This window comes from Pipra filicauda, unplaced genomic scaffold (genome assembly GCF_003945595.2).
Source record: "Pipra filicauda isolate LSUMZ 115617 unplaced genomic scaffold, ASM394559v2 scaffold89_size2521313_pilon, whole genome shotgun sequence".
Classification (NCBI taxonomy): Eukaryota; Metazoa; Chordata; class Aves; order Passeriformes; family Pipridae; genus Pipra; species Pipra filicauda.
Genome location: NW_024105086.1, coordinates 1,696,586 through 1,724,236, shown reverse-complemented (window position 1 = coordinate 1,724,236; position 27,651 = coordinate 1,696,586). Strand labels below are relative to the sequence as shown.

Here is a 27,651-nt window from a genome sequence, read left to right as displayed (position 1 = left end):
ATGTAGACTTTATCATCACTGAGAATAGAAGGCCCAAAGGCTTTGAAACTAAAACCAGAATAAGAGGAATGCTGGATGGAGTGTGGGGAGGGGGTGATCTGTTCATACTCGTGCCTGCCACTTAGATTTAACTTGTTGAAAGATCACATTTTCTTTTAAGTGGAAGTTTCACACCACAGCTGCACAGGGGTTTTCTTGCTGATAGAAAAATGCCATTATACAAAAAAACCCCCACTTTTCTTGTTGGCTTTTTAATGTTGCTGTATAGTCACTAAATACTGAATAAAATGCCAGGCATTCTGGTATCAACCCAGGCTTGCTAGAAAACAGTGCAGGAATCTTTGTCTTACAGCATCTGATATTCCTGTGTATGCCATTAGGCTTTTCAAAGCCAGGTTTTTGCAGTTGTTGATGTGGCTGGCTGCCTGCCCACATCACTAAATTCTCTTCTTTTCTGCCTCTGTCCAGCAACTGATGTTGGGGTGACAGCCCTGATGGCAGGACAGCCTTGCTGGATTTCAGATGCATCAGGGGGTTCCCAAGGCAGAGCCCTCTGCAGGGAAACCTCGGTTTTCAATAACTTAAAGGACAAATGGAGGAATTTTTCTTGACAGGAGTAGAGGGAAGAAACTGAGCCAAAGTGAATAGAGGGAAGATGCTGAGACTCTAAGTGTGGTTGATGGGCTCTGCTCAGCGCTGGGGCTTGTCTCTGTCTGTCTGTATCAAACTAAAAACTCCATCTTCTACACGGGAGGGTTTTTGTTGCTTCCCTGTACTGGACTAAAACGGTAAGAGAATGTGACAGAACTAAGTCAGCCAGAACTCGGGTGTATCTGCTCTCCTGTCTCCTCTGGGGAGGCACTGATCTACTTTTAACATCAAAAACGTGTAGGGGTTTTTATTCCACAAAAAAAATTATCAGAAAAAAAGTTATCAGAATTTTTTTCTGACAGCTCCCAAGTTTGTCTGTTGGGAGAGAATAGAGAAAGAAGAGCCAACTGGCAGTAAAAGGGTTTATCCCCAACCCTTCCCAAGCTCACTGCGTCTGTACAGACAGTTTCAAACTTTTAGACTGTTTTTCAGTTAATTCAGTGTTTTCAAAGCTGCAGTAACTCTTCCAGTGTCCTTGGATCCTTTTTGTACCACCTGGGCCCTGTCTTACTGTTCCCACTGAGACCCACCAGTCCAGCTTACAAAAGAATCTGATCCTAGTTCTATGTGCTCACTTCATGTGCTTTATTGAACATACTATATTCTCTTTATCTTGCTTTCTGCCTTGCCTCTTTTTAGAACATAACACTGACTTTTGCATTGCTTAAGGGATATAGGAAGTTAGGAAATATGAGCTTAAATAGAAATTTTGCAGCCCAATTTTGACGACATTGGAAGTTTCTGGGATTTGGAGCTCTACTGCTGCTCAACTGCTCATTGCTTTGCAGCACTTCCCTTTGTATCAGCTGGTTCAGGATATCCCAAATAATGTGGGTAGGTCCAGATGCTCATTTTGACAAGCAGAGATGAGAATCCTGTTAGGCAGAAAACATGAAGAGCACCATATGAGTGCCCCAAACCACTGGCTCACATCTGGGCAAGAAGCACACGTGAAATGCAGCCTGGCTGGGGTGGGAGGTTTGTGTTGAGCTGAGCAATCTTAGAATTCACAGTTAGTGGTAAAATTTAAGTCACTGTATTTATACATCTGGCCCTTAACATTTTTGGAAGAAAAGAAAGTGCTGAAAGGCAGTGTTTAAACAGTTTAAGAATGAAAAATTCATTTTGTGTGCTGGTATCTTTGATCAGGAGAAGCCAAGAACAGTAGGAAAATTATGTTCTCTCCTATGTATGGATATTGCTTGGGAAATGTGTACAGCATACACTAACTGTAGTGAGGAAAAGCAATTTATCACTTTCAAGAGGAAAAAAGAGTTGCTGAGGATAAAGAATCTCATAAAATTGTAATCAACTATGAAAATTGATAGTTTGCAAATCAAGAGACTGCTGAGTGTAGGGCATCATTTTCCTTGGTCCTTGCACTCAGGAAAACATCAGCATAAATCAGAATATTGTATTCCTTGAAAGCAGTTTTAAAAAGCCATTTGATCCTCAGCCCAATTATAAGGGTCCAATAGGACAGATTTTGCACTGGCAGGGAGAGGTTCCGAGCACGGGTGTTTTGGTAATGTGGCTTTTCAAGAGCAAACATACAATACTGCAAACTCCTTTCAAATCATAAATGGAGAGAGTGAAACATCTCAAGTAAATGACTAATCTGTTAATTATTACCAGCCCCTGGAGTACAGAGCTCCTGCAGCAGCAATGGATGTCTGTGGGCCTGGGTGCCACCATCTGTGCTCATCGTGTGCTTTATCACCTGAGCTGCTTTGCTGGAATGGATTGGGCTGCTCACAACTGAGGTGCTGCTCAGTATGCAGCAGTAGGCAATCTACCCAATCTCCTGCTTGTTTCAATGCCTCTTTTTTCCTACTTTGCTTAAGATAATGGCATTTTTATATTGCCCTTGGCTGCAGACACGGTAATGGTTAGCGATGATATATATTCACCCAGGGAAAAAGCAAAGGGTAATCCATATATCCTAAAGTCTGGAGCTGAAACCTTTGCAAGTTTAAAGTAAAAATGTGCTTACTTGGAATGTATTAATTTGTAGCAAGGACAATAAAAATGCATTCTGCAGTTTGCTGTTATCACAAGGCATTTGCATGCAATAATTTACCTGTGCAGTGAAATATGTAAGACAAGGGAGAAAAAATAAAAAGTTTAAAAGTAGGAGCAGGAAAATGATAAGAGAGCAGGAATGGAGGTGCAACACATCTTTTTTTGTAGGTGAAAAAAACCAGTTCCCTTACTAATCACTCTTGGAAAGATACCTTGCTATAAATTTAAGTTGAGGAAATTTTTGTGCAGAGCATTGATTCAGTGTCTGGGACCTCTGAGCTACCTTTTGCAGTATAAATCTATTGTGTTTTCAGCCCTGCAGGTAAAATAGGTGGATTAGTCACGTGTAGACTCTCAAGGTGTGAGGCTGATTCTGAAGGAGTGCTCTAATTCTGGGGATCACAGTGGTTGTGACCATCATGGGGAGAGCTGGCACGAGTGCCCAGATGAACAGGAAAGCCTAAAGCAAACAATGACAAGAAAATATCAGCCCCCACTGGTTTTGAGAGCATTAAATTGGTGATGACTGGGATGGGCTCTGTCTCTGAGAGCTGGCAGGTGAGAAGAAGACACCAGGCTTGGAGTGACATTGCTCTGATGCCTTTGGCCATGAGGCATCTCAGCCAAATCAGTTGATTTCACCCGGATTTGGGCACTTGACCTCCTTGGATGTTGTAAATTTTTTTTCCTCTGGGTTTGTAGGAGACACAGCACCTTCCAGCCGTGAGTCTGAATAAATCACAGGGGCTTTCAGTGCACCTCAGTTAGTAAATCATTTCATTCACAAAATGTTACTAGTAGCAAGCAAATAATAGGTGAGACAACCATTGAGTGCAGGACCTTCATAAAATTCTGTCAAAGTGGACAAAAATTACTGTCTTTATCGTGTTGTGCCTGGACACACTGACTGAGAGAAATTTAAGTTCATTTTCTAAGATACTGATGAAATGACTCCCAGTCTTATTCCCCAGAATTACTTGGGAACTGTACCTTAAATGAACACAGGGATGGCTCCAACAGCCACCAGCACCTCCAGCAGCTGGTCCCTTCCCCTGCTCTCCTCCCCCTTGGATTTGTCACCTCCTGAAGTCAGGAGGGGCTGCAAACCTGACAGTAATGTGGGGAAGAGGAGATAAAATGGTAGTAAATGCTTTTATTTAGAAATCGAGCGCTCAGTTTAATAAAACAAACCTGGTCTTTTTGATTGGATGGTGCTTCCCTCACCTTACAACATATTTTATTTTATTTTCAAGTAGTGGAAATAGAAGACAGGGAACTAAACTCACAGGTCCAGTGCAGAGGTGGAGTTCAAAGCCATTCCTTTGCTAGAAGTCCCTGGTTTTTTTTTTCCTCTCCAGTTGGCTGTAGGCATTTCCTCTCACATTACACTTCAACAGTCTCTCACTTTTAAAGCCATAAAACCCAAGTAGACTTGAGGGCTTTCTGTCGGGGCTGATTTCCTTCCAAGCTGACGACTCAGCTCTGGTTAATGCTTGGCAGTTGGTGGAGAAGACAGAAGTAAAATACATCTCTCTCTGGTAAGACCCATAAAAAATAGAAATAGGAAGATGGAAAGTGTGTGCTGGAGAATGTATTTATTTAAACTGTCCCCATATGGATGTATAGACACATAACAAGCTGCAAACCAGGATTTCATTTTATTCTAAAGCAACTGTTAAGACAATTTAGTTTTGATAATCCTGGAGCCTAATGAGTTACTATATAAAAATAGAGCACTGAATTTGATACCTTAAGCCAGTGATTTCCAGAAGAAGTTTGTTATTAACTCATTCAGGCTTTCTTAAAAAAAAACAAAAACAAAACACAACCCACAAATTTTCCTCTGTCCTCCACCAGTGCCAGTAGTTGTTGTTCATTTTCCTCAGCTACATCACGGGCCCCAAAATCTCCTAATTTGGTGGAAAAGTTGAGCCCTTCATTATGAAACACAAACACCATCAGCCCTGTTATGGCACATCCTCACATTTCCTTTTATTTGTCCCTTGAGGTGAAGGAGTCTCACTGGTGTCTTTCACTGATGTTGCAATATTGCAAATTCTTTTTGTAGTTTGTGAGTAAATTGGTAAGAAAGAGTTAATGGGTGTTATTAAGCCTTGTTGGTTTGAGCAGTGAAGGCAACATGATTGAAAATCAATGAGCATCTCTGAAATTGTAATATAATTAGTAGTTCTGCCAATTGAGTATATTAAGTGGTTCAGAGGGGCCTTCCTGAAATGAGGTAAGTCACTTTTTGAAAACCTCTCAGTGAAAAGAAGTAATTGATAAACACTTTACTTATTCAGAATAAGAGGTAGTAAATACACAGGCTACTTCCTGATGGATATTCAGTTAATACTGAATATTAGACTACTTCTAATAGGCGAAAACTCCAATTCCTTCATTACCAGACTCAGTGAAGATTTGGAGTTTATCCTGTAACTTGTAAGTAGTAACTTGTAAATTAAAACCCACCTTAGGTTTTAATCCAACTATTAAGTTTGATCAGTCACTTAATGAAAGCAAGAACAAGCAAGAGTGGTCTAAATACAAGATTGGATCTCAGAGTTGCTCCCTGGCCTTGGTGTGTTAGTTTACTGTTTTCTATTACAGAATCAGAGGATCACAGAATGGTTTGGGTTGGAAGAGACCTTCCTTAAAGCCCATCTCATCCCACCCCCCTGCCATGGGCAGGGACACCTTCCACCAGCCCAGGTTGCTCCAAGCCCATCCAACCTGGCCTTGGACATTTCCAGGGGTGGGGCAGCCACAGCTTCTCTGAGCAACCTGTGCCAGGGCTTGGGAAATTATTTTCTGTGTCCTGCCCTCCAGGCTGAGCTGTAGGAAACCATTCCTGGAGCTTGCCCTGGAGGCCAGAGCGCTGTTTCTCTGCCCGGCTCCAGGCTCAGGGCTCTCTGCAGCTCTGGGGGGCACCGGCGGGGGGGTTCCGAGTGCCCAATCCCTTGTTTCCCGCAGTGCCTCCGGTGATCCGGGTGTACCCCGAGACGCAGGCGCAGGAGCCGGGCGTGTCCGCCAGCCTCAGATGTCACGCCGAGGGCATCCCTAATCCCCGAATTACCTGGCTCAAGAACGGCATCGATATCACGCCCAAACTGTCCAAACAGCTCTCGCTCCTCGGTAAGAACAGAATTTTGATTAATTAAAGTATTGTAGACGGGGATTAAGGAGGATTATTTTGCACTTTAAGCCAGAAGTTCTTGTACTTTGCTAAGCCGCAGTTGTTGGAAATCGTGTTACAAACCCCCTGTTCTTTCTTTTTATCTTTCTCCTGTGAATTCCTCGGGAAACGCGGTATCGATTGATGTAAGTGGGGAAGGCATTCTGTTCAAAGGCAGCCTGCCTGCTCCTCCACCGCCTGGCTTCTTGGGCACAGCACATCACAAGAGAAATGCATTAAATTATTTGAAGAGAAATCCATTAAATTATTTGTTCAGATCTAAGCCCACACTGGATGTGGGTCAGCGGAGAATCAGGCACACGCTGGGCTCTGCTGAAGGAATTGGGCTCAGCTCCTGTGTGTCCCTGTTCAAATGAGGGTGCACCAGACACAGCAAAAGGCAAAAATACTTATTTGCAATTTTATGTGTGAAAATATTAACACCCCCCCAATACGTGTCCCAGTGTGGCTGTGGTGGATTGCAACCCTCAGCCAGTGTGGGCAGCACTGATATCCCTGCATGTTGGGTGTGGTAACTCAACATCTTTCAAAGGTTTTAGGCAGTGGTCCCACTCTGGAAAGGAAAATGGTAGGAAGAACTGTAGAGAGACCCCTCCCAAACCAAAGTTTTTGGTGATCTGACAAAAAACAGTTTGCAAATTTGAAGTTATTTTTTCTTCACTAAAGCCAAAGCAATTTTTTAACAGGAAGAAGAAATAAATGAAATGTAATTTATTATTGGTTCTCAGTATTGTTCTTTGTTCTTTTCTGGTGTGGAGTGTGTATGTGCTAAAGGAAAGAAGCAAAACATCATGAGAATCCCCAGAAACCTGTAGCTCCATATGGGGAAACAGGTCCATATGAGGCATCACTGGGTGGCTGTGGCGATGGAAGGCAATTAAGGACAGGAACAGCAATTAGCAGTGGTGAGAAACTCTGTTTATGAGTGTCTTTCTTCCAGCAAATGGGAGTGAACTCCACATCAGCAGCGTTCGGTACGAGGACACTGGTGCCTACACCTGCATTGCCAAAAACGAGGTGGGAGTGGACGAGGACATATCTTCACTTTTCATCGAAGATTCAGCAAGAAAGACCCGTAAGCTTCATTTTCCATGGATTTATTTGTTTAAAGGATGTACAAATGTGATGGCATACATGTAATTTAATAGCTCAGGCCATTTGCATGCAGTTTGTTGGACTGTTCCATAAGGTGATGACAGTTCTGACTGCACTTTGATCAGAGGGTTGGATACTTTTTTGGGTAGGAATCACTCAGAGAAGGTAAAATCTTGCCCAGGCCAGTGGTGCCTTTCATGTGCCAGAAGTACACTGAGTGTGGGATGGGTAACAGCTTTATTAGAGTAGAAAATTTGCCATAACTTTAGATATCAGAGAATCCAAAATGTAGTATTTTGTCAAATTCTATAAATCTCATTGATTTCTGTACGAGATTTCTTCTTTTGAAGCCAGTTACCAGTCGTTCTCAAATATTTAGATGTTTGAAAAATGTAGTGATTAAATTATTTCTTTTACCTGTTTTTACATCACTAACTAGCAGAATAGGTTTCCCTCAGTGTGAAATTATCTTCCGCTTCAAAGCCAAATATTCTTCCCTCCTGTCTCCTGGAGGAGTGTGGCAGTGTTATCGTGACCACACTGTCCCCAAAACACAATTACTGAAGGAGCTGATTAGTTGCCCCAATGGAAAAGCTCCCAGAGGCCTGATCCTTCCTAATTCTGCCATCTTAACTACTTGGGAGATTGCCTGGGTTTATGGTGGTACTAAAAGTTTAGGTGCAAATGGGATTTTTGCTGCTTTTCTGGCTGTTAATATAGAGCAAGAATTGGAAACAAGGTTACCCATAAATATAGGCCCTTGTGGAGAATCTTGGGAAAATATATTCTATTCTTCATTAACCAGATTTATGTACTCTTTTTAACATTGGTCGTTTTCCCTTGAATACTGGAGCAAAGGAAATTACAGGATGTTGAGAAATAATTGGATTTATCTTAAACAGAAGTTCAAATGCAGGTGTACTTTCAAAGTGTATCTGAATTCTAAAAGAGAAGGTAGTTGCATGAAGATCCAAGAAAAATGCAGCCAAGTGTGTGGCTGCTGTAGCTGCCAGTCTCAGGCTTCTTCTGAAAGATGTTGGTGGACCTGGCAGTGCTGGGTTAATGGTTGGACTCGATGATCTTAGAGGTCTTTTCCAACCTTAATGAGTCAATAATTCCATGTCATGTTTCCTTGTTGAACCTGCACAGACAATCCCAGCCTGTGCTGTGCCTCCAGCTGCGTTTGAAGGGAACAGCTTCTCTTTGGGGGGTCACTGATCTTTGCACAGGCTACAGTCCCCCTTCATTTCAGGCAGGACTTTTTCCATGACAAAGTTTCTGAATTGTCTCTAGAGGGGCAAATGTATTTAGAACTCTCTGTCTTTCCTGATATTTTACTTGAATGAATGTTACAAAGTTTTCACCAATTAAACAGTTCATGTAAACGTGAGTATTTATTCAGTTACTTGCTACAATGAAAGTTTTGACATTGTTTTGTTGTTGTTTTTTTTCCTGGTTATTTTCTGGCTTTCCCAATATTCTGATGCTGCAGTTGCAAACATACTGTGGCGAGAGGAAGGTACTGCAGTAAAGTTCTTTTGTTGTAGTGATAATGTGCTTGTCTGCTTTAATAATTCCATGATGGGCCATTCTCCACTGACTTACCACTAACCCTGTCAGCTTTCACAGTTACCAGATTACGTACAGACCAGACATTTAAAAGCTAAGTTATTCAAATAAGAGATGTCACTCTCCTACCTATAACTTCTTCCATTTTCCCACTCTGAAATAAGGGATGACCATAAAATATATAAAAATATGAATTTTATATATACTGCCACAAATGTGAGTAGCCTGAGATTCTGAAGCTGCATTAACAATCACACAAGTGTCAGAAGTGCTCCCAAATTACCATAATTGAACAAGTAAGGCATAAATTCAATACACTGCATTTTTAAGCAAGCAATTCAAGCTCTTCCTTTTCAGTAGCATGTATTGATGTGTTCTAGGTGAGCAGCAGAAATTGTGTTCTTGACCGTTAGGCAAAAAAAACCTAAACCACAACAGATTTTCTTCCTTCTCTCTGTTAAATCGATGCAGGGTAAAGGTTGCCCCATTTCTCCTTGTTTTAATTGGCAGTTAAGATCTCTAGTTTGATCAAATTTATAGTGTGCCCTGCACAAGGTCAACATCTGTGTGTCTTGGAAGCCAAATTAGGAAAAATAAACCATCCTAAGCAGCTAATTGACCCAAAGATATTATGGAGGCCCTTGAAGTGAAAAATTGTCTGATTTTGTGCATGCTCGTGCTGTCATAATTCCCAAAACATGGGGACCCTCAGGCTCCTGGAGGGCTGTGGGCAAGGTGTCCACTCACTGCAGGAAGGGTCTGGGGTTGAAGTTCAGGTGTAAGGCAGTTCTTAGATCTGCCAGCTGCATGTGAGGCAGATGGGACCTTGGTGTCCTTCCAGCTGGGTGGGAAAGGTGTCTGTGCAGTGACAAACTGCTGTGGGCCACGTCCCCCTGCCCACTGCAGACACCCTCCCTCCATCCCCTGCTTCCTCTGGGAAGGGCTGCCCCGCTCCCTTCACCCCTTCACAAGTGGTGCCTCCAGGACCCAAAACAGCACTTGGGCTTCATGCCCTCAGCATGGAGCTTTCTGCGTGGCTGGGGCTCAGCACAGAGGATTTTAGGGGCAGAAGGAAGGTGCCAGTGCTTAGTGATGTGTGCTGCACCCTGGGTGTGCCTCTGTTGGCTGCAAACAGGCACACAGAGCAAATACACTGCATGAGCTCTGAGTCAGTCCAGCCCAAGCCAAATGCAGCTGGCTGGAGGTCAGGAGAGGTGGCACAGCTACCTAACCCAGCACTTCTTCCCAAATACCCCCAAGTGCCTGGTGCAGGGCCCTGAGGAGGCTCTTCACTGCTGATGTTCCTGTAAATGGCATTACAGGCACTAAGAATTGCTGTCTCCCTTCTGCTTGCAAATGAAATCTCTGGGGCTTCTAATCAGTCCAGCATCTTCTGCACAATGCTGTTTATGTACAGCATCCCTTCTGCTCCTTTTTAAAGAAAGCAGTTGGATAACCCCACCAGATGCAGAAGTACAATAATATTTAAAGAACAGCTAAGAAGTTGGTTGCAGAAAGTCTTATTACGGTTTTGCTAAACAATATGGACTTACTGCTTATCAACCTTGCACATTTTAAATAAAAGTATGAACAATGTAGAGGAAAAACATGGGCAGTAAAAGCAGATTTACTATTGATGTTCCTAAACAATTCAGTATCTGTAGAGCAGGTTTATTCCCCTGCCTGTGTTGTTCTGTAGTATTTGATGGGCGCATTTGTTCCAGACAAAGAATCCATCAAACAAACTTTAAGCATGTGGAGTCTTGGCACAGAGAGGGCTGGAAGACAGGAATGGTATTTTTGTTTTTACATTTTCATATATTCTTTCAATTCCATTAAAAATGAATTTGCTATACAGGTGAGGTATGTTGCCTTTCCTTATGCCTTTAGTTTTTGAACTGGTTGTGCCATCCAACCTGAAAAAAAGAAAACCCCTCCTCATTAGTGCCCCAATTCCCAATCTAGTACCTGCCTTACTGGTATAAATAATACAAAATACCCCACTGCCCACCTATGTACTGAAATAATCCCCTGGACCAAGGAGTTGCAGCAGTAGAATCAGGAGTGGAATCTGTTTTACTGGTGTCCATGAGATTGTTTAGGATGTACCCCAATCAAGATTTAGAAAATGCTTCATAAGTCACAGTAAAGTACCTACTTTGTCTGGTAAAAAACCTGCTTGGTCTAAAAATCAGTGTGAAGATCAATCTCTAAAAAAAAAATAATTTAAATTGATAAACTTTTTAAAAAAGAGAGTACCTGAATGCTCTCAGTAATTTGTAGCATATTTTAATCAGTCAGCAGAAAAGCTTGGGCTCATTTTACTGTAAAATAAGTGGTGTGACTTACAAGTCAAGACTCTAAACCTGCTGGGGTAAAATTGTTGTCATAGTATTTTTGTGGGAAATTAAGGTCTTACTTCTTAAACACTCCCTCATTGTAATGGGATCATCAGACAAAATCACGCTACTGTTGTGCATGAAAATAATAATAATGAGCATCTTCACAGTGGTCGTAATTGATTGCCTGCCTGTTTCCACTTCTTAGGATTAAAATCCTTTCCCCATGGAATATGTGCACTCATTCCAGGCCAGGATCAAACTCTGCCCTCTGATGTGTTCACTCAAATCCCACTGAGGCAGGTGGGAGTTGTGTGTGTTCTGGGAGGGCAGGTTTTGGTCCAAAGTGCCCAAACGAAATGTTTTACCAATATACTTGAAACAAAATTAACCCTTAGTCCATAAAAGAACTTAGTCCTCAGTGGAATTTTTGTAGCTTTTTTTTCCTACATGCATGATCCCTCACTGTGGCATCACATTTAAGGATCTCCTGTACCCACCTGATGCCCCAACTGGGGGATTTCTGTGCTATGGTTTAGAGGGACTCAACTTGCACGTTGTGAGTGCAGCAAACATCACATACTGAGACATTTGTGCTCTGAAGCCACTGATTTGGCACCAAAGGAGGGGTTTTTAGCACCAAAAAAAAACCCTTCTAGCATTACTAGATACTATATATTGTACAACATTTTCCAAAAATGCATTTATCCAAATTATCCATGTTTTGACTGTGAAGTTTCCTGGGATGGCTTAGATCTCAATCCTGCAAACACTTCAGAAATGTGAGAAATTCTGTCGCTGTGAGTGGTGCTTAAAGCTGCCACCACAGGGCCAGCCAAGGGAATTTTTAACACTCCACACTGTTCCATAGAACCAGGACCTTATTTCTCCATGAAATTAATTAGAAATTACAACTGATAACATCACCATTTTGTTGGCAGAGAAGTACGCTCTCAACACTGCTAGGGTGACAGTGGTCATTGCAAACACTTTCTGGTGGTGGTGTGAAAAAGATGGAATGATGCTTGGATCTTTGGAACTAGAGTGAAAAGATCCTCAACATTTCTCAAACATGCTCGTTGCTGCAACTGCATGTAGCTGAAGAACAACCAAATTATCAGTGTTTTAAGGTGTTTCTGCAGGACAGAAATGATAAAATACAATCTCCTAACAGCAAAGCAGTGATGATCCAACCAGTTTTCCAAATCTCCTGGAATGCCCCAGTTGGATAAATGAGTGCTGTTGTGTCGCTGAACTACTCCACATTTGTGAATTACACTTTGCAAGATTTCAAAAATGTATTTATTTTGGTGGCTGTAGTTAGTTCATCCAGATAGGTTAAGAAAATAGACAAATCTGTATATTTTCATCCATGGAACAGATGCTGAGCACTTCCATTTTGCATGGCAGTTACAAGAGGTCAAGTTGCCTGTAACAGGATGACCTTCAGATTAATTTTAACTAAAGCTTTTCTTTCAGTTCTCAAATTATTATCAGTCTGGTTTTGATGAAATCATAGGGAAAAAAACCTTATCTGAGGAAGTTAGCAGTGCAATACAAGGGCTTCCTGTGATCAAATCCTGCTTTGGTACCTATTTCCAAGAGCTGACCACAGTTATTTGAGTACAACCACCGCCACCAAGGCAATGCATTTTTGAATGTGTCTGTACCTCTTCACTCCTTGAAGCCCTCGTTGTGACATGAACTTTGATTTTGTGAATGCACCGGCTGCATCCAAATGACCAACTTTTATGTAAGGCAGATTTTGTTTGCTGGGGGAGGAGGGTGAGTCCTTTAAGTCCTAACAGCTATGGGTACATACCAAAAAAAAATCCCCCTGCTTTTGCTTTATGCCCCTTCAAGGCCTGAGTGTGGGGAATATGTTCTATGTCTTTTCCGACGATGGGATCACGGTCCTGCAGCCAAACGAATGTGAAATCCGGAGACACATCAGGCCCGAAGAGAGGATTTTCACCACTTATGTAAGTCCTAAGCCCAGCAGCTACAGCTGGGAAACTTCCTGTTAATCTCTTCAAAGGTTGTTATTGCTGAAGGACCTGTTTGCCACGGGGGTGTTTGGAGCTGGGTGGGTTTCGTGCAGCATCCCTGAGGTGTAACATCTTCTCTGGAAAATCAAGGGAACCACGGAAGTTCTAAGGCTGCCGTGGAGGATTAGTGACATGCTGCAGAGAATGTGACTAGTTTTCATGTAAGCAAAGACTTTCATTTGTCCTCTTTGATCTGTTTAGTTATCTGTGCCCCAAAGTTGTAGCTGGACTTCGGGGAAGGTACAGAAGCCAGGAGCAGAGATGCACACATCACTCACTGTGCTGCTTTTACTGATGGCTCCACAGGCAGAGCAGTGGGTCCTTTGGGCTGCTTCCTGCTCTGCAGAAATGGTTTCCCATGTTAAACCCCAGCAGGGAGGTGAATAGGAATGCTAGAAGATGGTTATGCCATGCAGGTCCTGTGCATCTTCTGCCACTGAAACAGAGCCCTGCACGCTGTGTTTGCTGCTGGCACTTTTCTGTCAGCACTGAGTTTACTTAACCCTTGCTTTAGGAAATCCCAAGGAACATTTGTTCAGTTGTCAGTGGATGTCAAGCACTGTGGAGCTCAGCATGGCCAGTGGGTCACACATGCCTGGAGGCTCTGGGAAACCAGAGCTCTCAGTGACCTGTGCCATGTATTCCTGTGCAGTAACACACATCATGGATATCCTCGTGAAAATGTCAATTCTCGTAAAACCTAGTGCTGAAATACATCCAGAAATGGTTTTTTAGTTACTCCCTTATTTAGTTTTTATTTTTTTAAAAGGGAAGCTTGGATTGTGGCTCCCTTCCGAAAAAAAGACTCAGCCTTGCTTTCAATTTTGGGAGGAATAGAAGGGGACAATCACTGTTGTGAGCCCTGCAGGCTGGGTCAGGCTCTGCTGCTATGGGTCAAGATCTTCTTGTGAGTCTGTATTTCGTATTTTCTAAATCTCAATATATTTGTGGTTGATATTGATTTTTTTTTCCACTAGTTTTAATATACCTTGGGAGAAATCCAGACTGATGCTCACCCCAGGGCTGGTCCTTAGTGGATAATATTATTAAGCCACACTTGAGCTGTTGCTTCTCAAAGACAGAAATCTTGTGTTTCTTTTCCAAAGAACTGTAAATATCGAAGAGGTGGTCCTGGAGAAACAGCTTGAAAAGAATAAAGGGGAGAGGGCACTTAAGGAAATAATGTCAGCACAGTGGTGGGCATAAAAGGGATTTTCAGCATCATCACTTGGCTGCCTTTCAGAGACACCTCTGAGGGTTTCCTGCAGATATCATAGAGCCCTTTCCCTTGATCTGGGGATGGTTGACCTTTTTTTCCTCCCTTTTGCCTTTTACTATCTTGAGTGTTTTCTACATAGGCAGTGACAGCAGCCTGCAACTTCAGGAGGGATTCCACAAGAAAGGTTTCATTTGCTATTAGAGGGCACAAAAGCAGGTAGAGCAGCTGAGCTGCACTGCAGCAGAAAGGCCCGTGACCTTTCTCTGCTCCTGTTGGCTTGGATGGATATTCTGTTGTGAGACCTGAGGATGAGGAGAGCAGGTTGGAGGCTGTCAGGTGCTTGGCTGTGTGAACAACTGCTGGAAGCCCAAATCTGAGCTGGTGTAGCATTTTTAGCTTGCCTTAGTGTCCATTCCCAGCCTGGCTAGAGGGACAGAAAGGAAAATGCAGCCAAGCTATTGAGTCTTGTATATTCAACCCTTACTCATGGTCTCCACCAAGGCACCTACCAAAAGAGCTGTGCTGCTTAGAGGTGATATCTTTTTATCCATAATTGTTGCACATGGTGTGAATCTGGTCCTGTGAAGGGCCAGGAGTTGGACTCAATGATCCTTGTGGGTAAAGGAAAAAGCAGGGGAGGAATGGAGAGAGTGGAGCGCGGGAGAGAGTTGGAGAGCCGGGGAGAGCAGAGCGCAGATGGAGAGAGAGAGGAGAGGCGCTGAGGGAGAGGCGAGGCATGAGGCGAGCTGGAGGGCGAGGCGAGGAGAGGAGATGAGAGTATCGTGAGGTCGCGGAGCGTCTCGTAGTCTTCGGGCGAGGAGATTCGGGCGAGGAGAGTGCGGGGGCGAGGAGCATCGAGGAGCGGAGTGCGAGGCGGAGGGCGCGTATGGGCTTATCTTCTAGTCGCGTATCTGAGATCAGGTCTAGGTTCGCTGATTCTTTCTCTTCTCGTCTATTTATGATTCTATGAGAGGAGCTTCTAGGAGAGGCTCGGAGCGTCCTCTTCTCGTAGAGTGATCTGTTCTATTTCTTATCTTTCTTCTCGTCTCTTCGTTCTCTTCTCTTCTCTTCTCTTCTCTTTCTCGTATCTTATCTTCTCTTCTCTTCTCTTCTCTTCTCTTCTCTTCTCTTCTCTTCTCTTCTCTTCTCTTCTCTTCTCTTCTCTTCTCTTCTCTTCTCTTCTCTTCTCCACAGGATTCAGTGAGTGGAGGATCAGAGACAAAATATAGCATCAGGCAGCTGTGAACAGGATTTGGTCCAAAGCAGCAGGATTTGGTTCCTTTTGAATGGGGAAGTTTCTGGTGCTGTAGGATCCTGCCTGTTTTGCTGCTGTTTCCCTGAGCACAAGTGTTTTAGAGCATGCTTTCCTGCACAGAAAATGAAGACTTTATGAAAAATATGAAGCAGTGGTTCAGTTAATGTGAATCCCTGTTTTTTCAAAGCACAGAGTGATATTTCTGTTGCTAATAAATGCTGACAGCACTGCAAGCCTTGATGAACCTCAGTGCACTTCAAAAGATCGATCCATGGGCTGTCTGGTTATTTAAATTCAATATATGTTTGCAGGAGATCCAGCTGTTTAATGTCACTGTACAGAGCCAGGCTGCAGTGTGGTACACAATAAATTAATTATTTCATGTTTTCCAGGAAAGAAAGGGGAAAAATATCATCCTCTCAGAATCCCCAGGGATTTTTTTCCAATGATTTTCAAGTCTAAGCTTCTTGCTGCTCCAGGCCCTGAACTTGTAGGAATTAAATCTTTTCTTTTTTTTTCTTTTCCCTCAGGAGGAAATCTGTCCTAGAGTGGAAGGTGAAGACACTCAGTCCTGCCTCTGGGCTTCAGCAGTCAATGTCAGAGACAAGTACATTTATGTGACACAACCTAAGCAGAACAGAGTCCTGATAATTGATATCCAGACTCAGAAAGCCATACAGGTACTTACAAGTGAATGTATTATTCACTGTTGGCAAAAGACTCAATACAGGACAAAAAAATTAGCTCTTTGCCCAGTGGATCTCCTGACATTACTAAAAAGCTGGACCTGTGTTGCTTTCACCTGTGGGGTCACACTGTCATTCCTTGTTCTGTAACCTGACAGGAAAAGACTCCTCTGGGGCTTGGAGTTCATAGTCTCAGGGCTGCATCTGCAGCCAGGCTTGCTCTGAGTCTGGTAAAATAATGCTGGGATGAATTTCTGACTTAGCTGCCTGTGCTGGGTCATCAGCAGGTTGGGAAGAATGAGCTGGTGTGGGTACAGTTTAAGCACAAATTGGCCCCTGATCTACTGGCTTTAAGTAACAGCTTAAGATGGAGTGATGTCTACCCAGGAAATGGCAGCAGAGCCAAATGTTTGTGCTGCTGCTGATCCTCCAGCTGCTCTGAGGGCAGAGCTGCACAGGGAGTGTCCCAGGGTGCATGAGATGCCTGCAGTGAACTCATGTCATATTTGTCCTGGGCCTTTGGGCCACTGTGTAAATAACTGTCTCTGGGTTTTTTTAAGTCCTTGGATGTGGACCCATTACCAACCAAATTACATTATGACAAGTCCCACGACCAAGTGTGGGTGCTCAGCTGGGGGGACATGAGGAAATCCTCAACCACACTGCAGGTGAGTCCTGACCTGCCAGAGCCTTTGCTCTTTCTGGGCTCAGCATCACTGATAGCACGTTGGTGACTGGTGGGTTGCAGGTAATTAACAGCATTTAATGGTCTGGATATAAAGCTGCTGTTTCATTTGCATATCCAGTGTGTTTTATTGAGCCCTCCTCTGTCCATCCTCACATATTTTTCCTGCTGTTTAATTTGTTTCTGAGCAATGACTGTGCCACAGGCTGGCAGCAGGGCTCTGGTTTGTTTTCAGGCTGGTGGCAGAGCCAAGTGCCATAAAGTCATACAGCAAGGGCTGGCAGCTGGATAAGAGCAGGACAAGCCTGCTGTGCTCCACAGCACTGCTGAGACACCTCAAATCCTGAGGTCAGTTTTGGGCCCCTCACTCCAAGGCAGACATTGAGGGGCTGGAGCGTGTGCAGGGAAGGGAACGGAGCTGGGAAGGGGCTGGAGCAGCAGGAGCAGCTGAGGGAGCTGGGGGGGCTCAGCCTGGGGCAAAGGAGGCTCAGGGGGGACCTTCTGGCTCTGTAACCCCCTGACAGGAGGGGGGAACCGGGAGGAAGTCAAGCTTTGCTTGAAGGGAACAAGGGACAGGAGGAGAGGAAACAGCCTCAGTTTGTGCCAGGGGTGGTTGAGGTTGGATATTAGCAGAAATGTCTTCAATGAAAGGGTTGTCCAACCCTGGCACAGCTGCCCAGGACAGCAGTGCAGTCACTGTCCCTGGAGGAATTGAAAAGACGTGTGGATGTGGCACCTAGGGACATGGTTTAGTGGTGGCCTTGGCAGTGCTGGGGGAATAGTTGGACTCGATGGTATTAGAGGATTTTCCCAACCTCTGTGATTCTGTGGTTCTATGGATCTCTCGCAGTAAAAGTCAAAGAAAAAGGAGCTCTATAGGGCATGAAAAAAAAAAACATAAACAGCAAAAGCAAAACCTCAGGAACAAATTCTGTCACTGGGTGTCAGTGACTCCACTGGAGGGGTGCCAGCCAGGTCCCTGGAGCTCCTCCACACTCAGCACCATCAGACCCACGGTGATGTTGGGACACAGCACTGCACATGAGTGTGGGCAACTAAATTAGCTTCTGCTTCTGGATTACCTTGACAGATTCACTGTTCCATTAACAGTACAGACACATGGAGAGTAGTCATCTAATTGGGTGTTTTGCTGCTGCTGTGTGTTATATGACAGAGTTGACACCAGAGCTGATTTGATCCATCCAGACAACCCTTCTCTAGTAGTTGTTTTCTGGCCCTTGCTGCCCAACCTTTCTAGAAATACAGGTGTCATGTGAATACTCCTGCCAGAAATGTGTGCTGGTAAGTCTACATTAAAGCACTCCCCAGGAGGCAGAGAAGAAAAGTGTCTGTGCTTTCTGACCTAAAAACCTACAAACCTGGAGTCTACGTTAGTCCTGGGGTTGCCCAAGGCTTCACTAGAGATGCTGCTCTGTGAAGATGGGATGAGCCATTCCCACCAGCCACATGCTCCATCCAAGATAACGACTGCAGACTGTCAATAATAAAAACTGGAACAGCTACTCCATTGTGGGTGATTTCAGGAAGACACCAAAACCAGAAAGGGGGCGAATAAATGAGGGTTTGCAAGGCAATGCCACCAGGTCGTCTCACCAGGGGATGAGCAGTTTCCTGTATATATACAGGGCATAAGGGGACAAAATGGGCTCTCTTTACCCTTTCTGACTTAATTTCTTCCATCCAGCTGTGAGAGGTTTGTGTAATTAAAGTAGAGATGGCACAAGCATGTCATTATTAGGAAGAACACACCACCTGCACAGTTGGAAACTTGTTAGAAGGCTCCAGCTCTCAGATAGTCCTTTCTGTTATCTTTAAGAAGTGCAGTTACACACAAAGAGGTGAGATTAGCATCAGCATCAGCAGATCCTTTCTTTTTTTCTGACCTTCTTTCCCAAAAGGCAGGCAGTGACTAATTTAGCAAAGTTCCTCCTTAAAACCTGCAGTGGTTACTTGCAGACATGCAATAAAACGTCTTTTGTTAACAAAGATGCTGCTGCAGAGGTTGATTTAAATTTCCACTCATGCTCTGGAAGTCAGGGATTCATCAAGCTGCCCATGCAACCAACTAATGGGATGCTGTTGTTTAGCCATTACTGGCTTGTGGTAAGCAAATGTCTGGCCTCTTGAAAGCACTGTGCAAGGGTGGACATCCTTCTTGAGCAATCTAATTGGAAGAAATCTAAATGGCATGACCAGAACAGCTGTCTGAACTAAACCTTTTAGGGATTTAGCATCTCTTTAATGAATTATGTAGCTATAAATTCAAAGCAACGACTGTTGCACATTAGAGCAACAGAAGTTCCTAACGAATGGACTAAAATCATCTTGAACCCAGCAATAAATTTGAGTATTTAGCATTTTAATTATTGAGAGGTTCTCCTTTCCAGAGCAGTGGAGGAGCTGAGTTCCCCTGGCCGTGGAGATGTGTCCTGTGCTGGAGGACAGGACCAGGGGACAACCAAAGGGCCCTTCTCTGCTCCTCCCTGAACTTTACGTGGTGCTATAGGTGGATGACCAGTTTTTCTCCTTCAAAGTGATAATTAGCTGCTGTGAGTTACTGTTTGATCCTTCAAGCTGGTAAATTATCGCTGTGCATTTAAGTGAGATTAATAAATGTGACCATGAAATAGGTGTTTACTTTAGACAGTGAGGGATGAATTATTATGGTCCTAGTGTTGTCATACTGCTTCAGCTCCTGCATGACTGCTCTTTCTCAAGATGTAAACCACTTAGGAAAGTCAAGTTGTGTACTTACCTTACAAATGTCAAGCCTCAAATACTATTTATTAGCACAACTTTTCAAGACATCGACACCAAACAGTGTTTTGAAGTCATTACTCAATTAAAGCCTGGGAAGAGCCACTGGGCCCCGTGCCTGTGTGTAATCTGTGTTTACCTTTCTGCTTTACTCCCTGCTCCTCCTGTGCTCAGCCTGCTGTGTTTGTTGTAGGTGATCCCGGAGGCGAGCGCGGGGGAGGATCCGCGGGTGATCCGCACGCCCTTCCAAGGAGTGGAGGATTTTTTTATACCACCTACAAATCTTATTATTAATCATGTCAGGTAAGAAGTTATCTTAATGAACAGTAATGGTGACCAGGCTCCTCCCTTCTCATAACCTCAGAGCACTTTGCAAGTATGAATGAGTGAATGAATGAATCTGGGAGGAAGCTGGCTGCTTTTATTCCCATTTTCACATGTGAAATGGAGAAATGGTTGAGCAAATTGCCAGTGGTTATTCAGCTAATCAATAAAACAGCAAGAGACAAGCCTGGATTTCCCTTAGGCCTTGGCAGAGGCATTCAAGGCACTCGCCTTGGTCAGCCATCCCTCCTTGCAGCTTATGACACTCTGTCCTGGCTTGCTTGTGCCAGGAGTTTGATGGCCCAAAAATCACCTTTTCTTTACTCCAAATGATTTTATGGATCTGGGCAGAAACCTATGTCAAGGATTTATTGCTTGAAGTGGTAAAAGTGTACTCTGCCTGAAGCAGAAGGTTCTTCCACGTGTTTCCAACTTGGATCTCTGCGTGGGGTGTGTGGTTTGAGCAGAGAAATGGTGTGCACTGCACATTAACAAAATAAACCTCCATGAACCATCAGTTTTGAATGTTAATGTGATGTAGTGGTTAATGAGGTTGTGTAACTAACATACTAATAACTTGGAGTAATACTGGCTGCTTCCCAGCAGGCACAGGAAGCCTCCCATTAACATTATCAGAATTGATGATAACTGCACAGCAATTCATACTGTTCTTTCCATGTTACAACATAACAACTCTTAAACCATCTTCTGTCTCCTATATAGTTTAACTAAGCAAAACTCTCAAAAAACCATAATGTAACTCCTTACATTAATCTTAGGTTTCCTGCAGGGAGCACTGGGAGGGGGGGGTCACACTTAAATGATTATATATTGAATCTGTTCCAAAATAAATAACTTTTCTTCCAGAAACACAAAATAGTGATACATAGCTCATGGCTGTCACTTGTAATTTCTCTCTACTTCATTTTTCCAGTTTTCCCTCAAAATTTCATTGTGATTAATAGTAGTGCCAGGAGGTAAATGACTCTGCTGAATGTTAAAGCTGAGCTGAGAAGGTGAAGATGGGGTTCAAAGACAAGAAAGTGGAACAGTTATGCTTTATTTGTTTGTTTGTTTAGTTGTCTTTTTGCTTGAATGTGATTAGTTGGCTGTATACAGATTCCATAAGAAATATTAAATGTAGGTTCTTGTCTGTAATTTCCCATGTGCAAAGCTGCAAATGCTGTGCCCAATTTCCTGTTGCATTTGTTCAGAGCCAGATCTTTGTCCGTTCTCACTCACCCTCAGCCCAGAAAAATAATTGCTTGCAGTCTAATGAGACTCATTGAGATCATGTTCTAAACTCTCCACTCAGAAACAATGAATGGCAATACCAGCATTTCCCAGGAAGGTCAATATTTAAGCAGTCTCTTCCACAAGCCAAAAAATATTTGTATGCAAATATTCCTGCATATGTATTTCAGCTGCCTCTTATTTCAGATGGATATCTAGAAATGTATCCGTTTTTATTGGTTCCCAGGGTAGCTTGTTGTCTGTTGAAAACTCTCCAAGTGCAAATTTTGCTTTGAGATTTCAGATCACAGATTTCATGCAAGGGCTGTGCCTCTTCTGCAGCTGTGGGCACATAAAATACATCCTGACCCACTTCTTTAAATGAGAGTTTATGATAAGAACCATTTCTTAACTTCTTCAGGCATTCGGCCAAGTATTAAGGAAGTCTTAGGGAAAAAAATGCTGTAAGGGAAAGCACTTTTTAAAGTGTACTTAAAATGCACTCATCCAGGAGAAATACAAGTGTCATATCCAATTTCCCCACACACAGCGCGCTACAGCTCTCCACTGCAGATATTTTGTGAAGTCTCTAATGGATGGGAGTATAATGGGGAAATGAAAGGCTTAGCCCAGTGATTTTCATGGGATCATTCACTGCATTGGCTCGTTCCTCAGAAGTGAAATCATTGCTGTGTCTCACTGACAGATGGATTAAGAATAAAGAAACAAACCCAGTGTTTCAAGCAAAATATATATTGTCTGCACGCAAGCACGTCATCCTCCACATTTCACAAGGCAATTTTACATCTTTTGGGGAAGAGATACAACACTAAGCACTCACTTCATTTCCTTCTGTCTGCATTGAACGGATGAAAAGATGCTCGATGTAAAATTAGTTTTTGTAAGCCAGTGCCAGTGACCTGTGAATCCCAGGAACACAAACAGGCTGTTTCTATGGGCTCTCTCTCTCAAATTAAGCAGAAACCTTTCCTGGCTATTCCTGACCTTTTCTTGTCTTCAGCAAAGGTCAGATCTGCTGCAGCATATATCTTTTACAGAACATTTATTCTCTGCTCTCTGTTTCCTGCCCTGTCTTGAGACAGAAAATCAAGACCCCTTATCTTCAGGGCACCCTGGTTATGTTCCTCAAGAAATGTTTTACACCTTCCCTGGGCTGCCAGGGTGGTGTTTAACACAGTCTGCTCTGCACCTGAGCCTTGCCAGCTCCTGCACTGTCCCCAGGCACCACTGCTACCAAACACACATCACGGCTCCCCTCCGCTGCTGTCATTTAAGAGATGAGGTTAGACATGCTCTTCATTTGGTGGTTATACATTATATTGTATATTTATGATATGATATTATATTTATATATTATATTTATATATTAGATTATACTATATTATATGTAGTTGCTCTCTGGCCCCAGCCTGGCAGCAATATGCTTTATTTTGAATGGTTTTCTACTTTGGGATTTAAGGCGTGAATATATATTGAATTACATCACTGTAGATGTCAGACAGATTAAATACAAACCTGGTCATTAGTAGCCTACAGAACACCCAAGCCTTGGCATCATTCCTATCCCAATAGAAGAACATTCAAAATAAGGCATATTGCTGCCAGGTTGGGGCCAGAGAGCAACTACATATAATATAGTATAATATAATATATAAATATAATATATAAATATAATATAAAAATATAATATATAAATATAATATCATTTAATAAATATACAGTATAATGTATAACCACCAAATGAAGAGCATGTCTAACCTCATCTCTTAAATGATAGCAGCAGAGGGGATCTGTGATGTGTGTTTGGTAGCAGTGGTGCCTGGGGACAGTGCAGGAGCTGGCAAGGCTCAGGTGCAGAGCAGATTGATTTCAGCTCTTGGAGATTCAAATGCCCGAGCACATATTCAAACTTCCAGGATCAGGTTGCAGATTTGAACTGAAATACAATATATCCCTCCTTTCAGGATGTTTTAGAAGCACTAAAATACAGAAAAGACACAGCATTATTCCACACACTTCCCAAACCAGCAGGATGGAGTTTCCTAGTTCTGCTGACTTCCCTCTTTGCTCCAGCGTGTCCCCGTGTCTCCAGGGGTGACCTCAGTGTCTCGTTTCCCATTGCAGGTTCGGCTTCGTTTTTAACAGATCGAAGCCAGCGGTTCACAAGATCGACCTGGAGACCGTGACCCACGTCAAGACCATCAGCCTGCGGGCGCGGGGCTGTGCTCCACAGGCCATGGCCTACACCCACCTGGGCGGCCACTACTTCATCCAGTGCCGGCGGGGCCGCGCGGGCGCCGCGTCCCCCCAGCTCATCCTGGACAGCGTCACCGACGCCGTCGTCGGCCCCAACGGCGCCGTGTCGGGCTCCCCGCACGTGTCCCCCGACGGGCGGTACCTGGTCAGCGCCGACGGGGACAGCGGCAGGATCACGGTGCAGGCCCTGACCGTGCGGGGGGAGATCCGGCTGGTTTCTGACTTACAGACGAACAGCCGCGTGTCCGATCTGACGTTCCAGCCCTCCTTCACCGAAGGCAATCAGTACTATGTATACGCCGCCTCACATCGGCAAACAGATGTGCTTTTTGTGGAGCTGTCGACGGGGAAAATGAACGTACTGAAGAACTTAAAGGACCCTATCACATCCAAAGACTGGCCCTGGAGCAGCTACAACAGAATTATGAAAGACAGTGGATTATTTGGACAGTATCTCATTACACCAGCTAAAGATTCATTGTTTGTTATAAACGGGAGGCAAAATACGTTACGCTGTGAGGTGTCGGGTGTAAGGAGGGGTAACACAGTGGTCTGGGTTGGGGAGGTATGAAAGGGCAGTAGAGGTGGAGCCTTCAGCAGGCAAGGATCAGTTGGACCTTTACACTGCAACAGATGAGCAGTAGCATTGTATATTTTTACACTGGGAAAACAAAAAGAAAAAAACAAAAAAACCCCTGTATAGGCTTCATGGTACAACACTGGTCTACTTGCAAGTTTTATAATATAAGGTATGCTCTGCTAATAGGAAGTGGTTTTGAAGGGATATTTTTTATTTGTGAGTATGATTTGTGGTTACGAGAAAAATGCTGGGAAACAAGTAATATCTCCACTGAGATATCGTATAAGCCACGAAACCCAGTGATTCTGTAGAACAAAACAGGTTTTGACTTTCCATACTGAGGAGCTTTTGTGTTATGTCCAAGCCATCAGTTTTCTTCCCTGCATCCCTTGCCCGTTGGCTGCACTGGCTGCCCCACCCCAGCACGGGGAGGCTGCAGCAGTGAGGACTGCAGTGAATATTCCCCTTTGGATGATGGGGGGAACTAAGCATCAGAGCAGTTTTCAACCCAGAGAAACCTGAGAGAGCGATTTAATGAAAGCTGATGCGTTTCCTCTGCAGGATGGCTTTGGGAGGATGCACAGATGTGGTTTCAGAAGGAGGCATCACAGAAATAGTAACTGTCAGCTCGCTCGCTTCCATGCTTAATTTTGCTCTTGGTCCTACTGAAGGCAATGGGATGAGTCCCCCCTCTTCCAGTGCGTGTTTGTGTGATTGTGTTTGAGAAATTTGCCATGAAATATCCAGGCCATTACCCATCCAAGCCTGGGTAAAAGCCAGGAAACACTGAGGTGGGGAGGGGTCAGAGTTTGTAAACAATTTTGTTGAGAAGGTGGTGTTGGTCTTTCAGCAGCTCACAGTGCTGTCAGTTTGGGCACAATATGCAAAATCTGCTCTTTTGGGGGCAGAGAATTAGTTACAGTTATTCCCATAGGAGACAGCAACACTTCTAGACATCATTGGTTTCTCTCATTAAATATTTAGTAGCACTGAAGCCACTTGGTTCTTCATAAAATAGCAGTTAAAATGACAGGCATTATTCTAATAGAAACTTCACTCATTTTCTAGTCATAGCCTTAATTGCCTATTTCTTTTCAGAACAACCAGGAAACAATTCTTTGTGATTTTTTTTTCCCTTCATGTTTATAGTACACTTGTTTATAGTCAATTATCTTTTAGTTATGAGCAAAGACATTCATGTAAAAGCGGCTGAATCATCCAAGAATGCAACAGCTGGCATTGAGAAATTTCAGTCGAGTTCCCATAAAAACACACAGCCATTTGCACACTGGGAAGAAATAAAAACTTTTCTAGTTGCATTTTTGTAACTTTCTACATCCATCACCATGAGGGAATGAGGGCAAGAGCAGCTGTGGCTCGCGGAGCCGGGTGAGCAGCAGTGCCATCGGAGAGGTTGTATCCCCTGTGCCACTTGGAAAATGTGGTCTTGAGGTGGGTCAAAACTCTCTGAAGGTAAATTTTGGAAGCTTTGGAGCCACCTGTTGGCCTTTGGAAAGATCCAGCTCATTTTGCCAGTGACCTTGTTGCCCAGAGTTTGTACAAAAGCTGCTGCTGAACACATCCAGTGATAGGTAGTGGTGTGGTAATTATTTTCCTCCACAGATGCTTAGTCACCCATTTCACTCCACACACAGAGGGATTTTAAGCAAGAAGGATGCTTAACACTGGTAATCTTTGCTTTAAATGTTAAACTTTACCAGAAGAGCAGCATTTTAGCATGGCTGTAGACCTGAAGTGTTTTAAACCATTTCAGTTCTATAGAGAATATAAAAATCTGTTCTGACAGACGAAGAAGGGGAGCTGAATCCTATGAATTCATTAAACATGGAGTCCTTGAAGTTGCCCTTCAACTCCCACAGGCTGAATGCTACATCTCTCTCACTTATGAGCCATAGGGGTTAGAAGAGACTCTTCTGTCATTGCAACACAGACATGTGAGACAGATGGGCATAGCCCTCCGTTAGCAATGCATGGTGTCCATGATTTTCTACTCATCCCATTAGGAAACGTACCCATGTCAAGGAAAGGAGAAGACCAGCTTTGTAAGTACCTTTAAATATGCACAACTCCTTTCTTGAACAAAGCTGTATCCATCCATTGCAGCCATCCTAAATGTCTTTTACCAAGGCCAAACACTGCTCTCGTGTTACCTTTTATGACTTCTTGAGTATTTTGTTATGCCTACGGTACGTTTTCCCTGTAGAGACGTTCATTGTGTCATAGATCAAGCAAATATTACTTTTTTAAGAATATTTAAAACAAAAAAAAAATCTGTATATATCTGTTCAGGTAAATATTCTTGAGGCTGGTTTATATATAGGCTGTGAAAGATGTGTAACAGACCTCACTTCTCCCTGTTTGTCTGAAAATATTGGAATAGCGTTCACTTGAAAAATCCCACTTGGACCTTCCAAAGATGTTCCCTTTCTTCCCTCTTCAGCCCAAGTTCTGGTGATGTGTTTTTCTAAATTATCCTAATGGTTATATATCATCCTTAGAAAATGAACTACAACTTAGATTGTCCACACTCCTTGTGAACAGTTCCAATGACAGTCAAATCTGACATTAAAGTGCTGCACATTTGTTACTCTGATTTTATTTTTTTTTAATGACACAGAAATTTTATATATATTCAAAAAAATGTTTCAACTCATTTTTGCCTTTCAACTCTGTCAAAAAGAGACTGCATTTCCTTGTGGGCAGTTTCTTTCCTACTCCCTTTGTGTTCTCTACCAATTCACACTTAATTCCTAGTTAATAAATTATTAATTAATCATGGTGATTTATTGAAATTAATCTAAATTGAATTAATGAACTTTTCATTATCCTATACACTCGAGTCAGTAGGGTGTTCTGACACCAGGATCATGGGAAAAATAGTCCTTGGTTGCCAGTAGGACTCCAATGCCAGGATCAGATGCATTGAACATTCATCACTGTATGATAGAAATACTGTTTTGTCTTAGTATTTCCCTCAGTATTTTCACTTTGTGAACGAGTGAGAATTTTTACAGAACATTTTACCTATGCACTGCAGTGCCTGTTTAGAAACCATCCACTTTTAATTTGGAAAGAACCCCTCACAAGTTACTTAAGTTGGAATCTGTGACAATTAACATATTCTTATCATTAAATACTTGGATTTATTATTTTTTTTTACCACTGCAAAAAAATCAACAGAAGTCCTCAAATATTTTGGTGGGCTTGCCTGCAGGATGGGTGGGAGATGGGAATGGTAGGGTGGTTTGGTCCCCCCCTGCAAAAGGGGCTTCATGAAAGGGCTGTTGAAAAACACTCCTGCCTGGAAGGATTTGGGTTGTTTGGCTGCAGTGACCTCCACAAACACAGCTCTGCCCAGGAGGAACACCAGTCCTGATGACCTGTTGACAGGTACTTATTTACTTGATTTATACCATGATTAGGCCTTAATTACCAGAGTGCCTGCTAGCGTGCTGGGTGCTGTGTAAAACGGATGGAAAGGTCAAGATCTCAATTCTGTGAGGAGATAATGGCTAATTCCCTGTCTGACCCTACAGCAGGTCAACAAAATGAACAGGAACACAGGAACAGAGGCTGGGAGAGACTTGTGCAATAACCTGGTTATTCCTAATAGATATGGGCATGCCCTCATGCCTGGGTATATTTTCCCTAAGACCCCCTTTGTTCCTCCCTG

General features: G+C 43.3%; 1 protein-coding gene across 2 annotated transcripts in view; it reads left to right on the top strand.

The window, feature by feature from the left end:
* FSTL4 (follistatin like 4) overlaps window positions 1-26,756 on the top strand; it is a 200,348-nt gene extending 173,592 nt beyond the window's left edge. The window contains exons 9-16 of one of the 2 annotated variants that reach the window (XM_027747681.2): window positions 5,647-5,808; window positions 6,810-6,944; window positions 8,457-8,483; window positions 12,736-12,854; window positions 15,925-16,074; window positions 16,641-16,748; window positions 19,737-19,846; window positions 23,246-26,756. In XM_027747681.2, coding sequence (XP_027603482.1) covers window positions 5,647-5,808; window positions 6,810-6,944; window positions 8,457-8,483; window positions 12,736-12,854; window positions 15,925-16,074; window positions 16,641-16,748; window positions 19,737-19,846; window positions 23,246-23,948 — 1,514 coding nt within the window. In that variant the 3' untranslated portion in view covers window positions 23,949-26,756. The remainder of the gene's footprint in view (window positions 1-5,646; window positions 5,809-6,809; window positions 6,945-8,456; window positions 8,484-12,735; window positions 12,855-15,924; window positions 16,075-16,640; window positions 16,749-19,736; window positions 19,847-23,245) is intronic. The other variant, XM_027747682.2, reaches the window with a different exon arrangement.
* The last annotated feature ends 895 nt before the right edge of the window (window positions 26,757-27,651 follow it).